This window comes from Aaosphaeria arxii (genome assembly GCF_010015735.1).
Source record: "Aaosphaeria arxii CBS 175.79 unplaced genomic scaffold BU24scaffold_21, whole genome shotgun sequence".
NCBI lineage: Eukaryota > Fungi > Ascomycota > Dothideomycetes > Pleosporales > Aaosphaeria > Aaosphaeria arxii.
Genome location: NW_022983494.1, coordinates 23,774 through 25,077, shown reverse-complemented (window position 1 = coordinate 25,077; position 1,304 = coordinate 23,774). Strand labels below are relative to the sequence as shown.

Sequence of the window (1,304 nt, the reverse complement as noted above, 5' to 3'; positions counted from 1 at the left end):
AAGCTGCTACTCAACAAGGAAGCCGATCCGAACGCGCAGGGTGGAAGGTACGGCAACGCACTCCAGGCAGCGTCATCTGGAGGCCACGAGCAGGTGGTGAAGCTGCTCCTCGACAAAGATGTCGACCCTAACGCGCAGGGTGGAGAATACGGCAACGCACTCCAGGCGGCTTCATACGAAGGCCACGAGCAGGTGGTGAAGCTACTGCTTGACAAGGACGCCGACCCGAACGCGCAGGGTGGAGAATACGGCAACGCACTCCAGGCGGCTTCATGCAGAGGCCATGAGCAGGTAGTGAAGTTGCTGCGCGATGCTATCCCTGTTCTGAATAAGAAGTGATTCTCTACTATGGCCTTTGCGTCTTATTGAGCCTGATTTCTTTGGTTCTTTTTGTTTATTCATTGTAAAGATATATCACGCCGCACAAGATATGCCAGCAATCCTGTGCTAGCCACTCTCGGACGCCCAAACTCTGGCTGCCTACAGAGCCATATCTGAGAACTGTTCTACTTGGCACAATGATGTGTGTGATTTATACGTGCGAGGGGTCATGAATATGTAAAACATTCCCAGCATACGACCGGTATGTGCTCATACCAAAGCTCGTGTGCAGTCATCTACTTGTACGGATGCTTGAGGTCGAAGTAATGCTCGCTTGTTCTGGTAGTGCAGTCTTCCCGGCCCGAAACAGTAGATCTCACCCTTTCGAAACAGGATAGGAAGAGGTCAGCTGTCGCCAATAGCTAGACGACGCTTGACCTGAAACAGCAGTCACGTGTATGCTACACTGAACTCATGTCGGGAAGTCACACGCGAATAACATGAGATTATTAAGTTAACTTACATTACTTAGACAATATACGCTAAGCCTTGTTGGTTGAGTGTCAAGTCGCCTGCCAAGAGCTGTTCAGGGCCTCTCCTGCCGGATAAATCCGGACTAACGTCCGTCCCTGCGTAACGAAAAACCCTCCGTGCCGAAAAGTTCAAGGGGTACTTTGACTTGGATGGCTTGCTATCTCAGATATGCATTAATGTTAAAGTTTTTGTGTCATACCACAGGTATTATAGCTTCTGCTCTATGCAACGTACTGTTCCTATTCTAAAATTACCTTTGCATTGTTGCCCTCTCGCCTTCCTTCCAGCAGGTCTACATTTGCGAAGCAGAAAGGACTTTCCGAAAGCAGTGTCATCCTGCTGCTTGTGCAGCCCCAATACGTCTTATTTAAGCGTTTCTAGGCTTCTAATCATACCCCAGCCACTTAGACGTCACTATCAGCTCTACTTCTAGTGCAGCACAGGGATTT

The 1,304-nt window shown here is 49.2% G+C and overlaps 1 protein-coding gene across 1 annotated transcript in view; it reads left to right on the top strand.

Moving 5' to 3' along the window:
• Positions 1-222, top strand: part of BU24DRAFT_382096 (uncharacterized protein) — a gene marked incomplete at its 3' end in the record, with an annotated part of 3,973 nt that extends 3,751 nt beyond the window's left edge. Inside the window, exon 4 of the mRNA XM_033524757.1 lies at positions 23-222. Coding sequence (XP_033376661.1) covers positions 23-222 — 200 coding nt within the window. The remainder of the gene's footprint in view (positions 1-22) is intronic.
• Between the last annotated feature and the right edge of the window lie 1,082 nt (positions 223-1,304).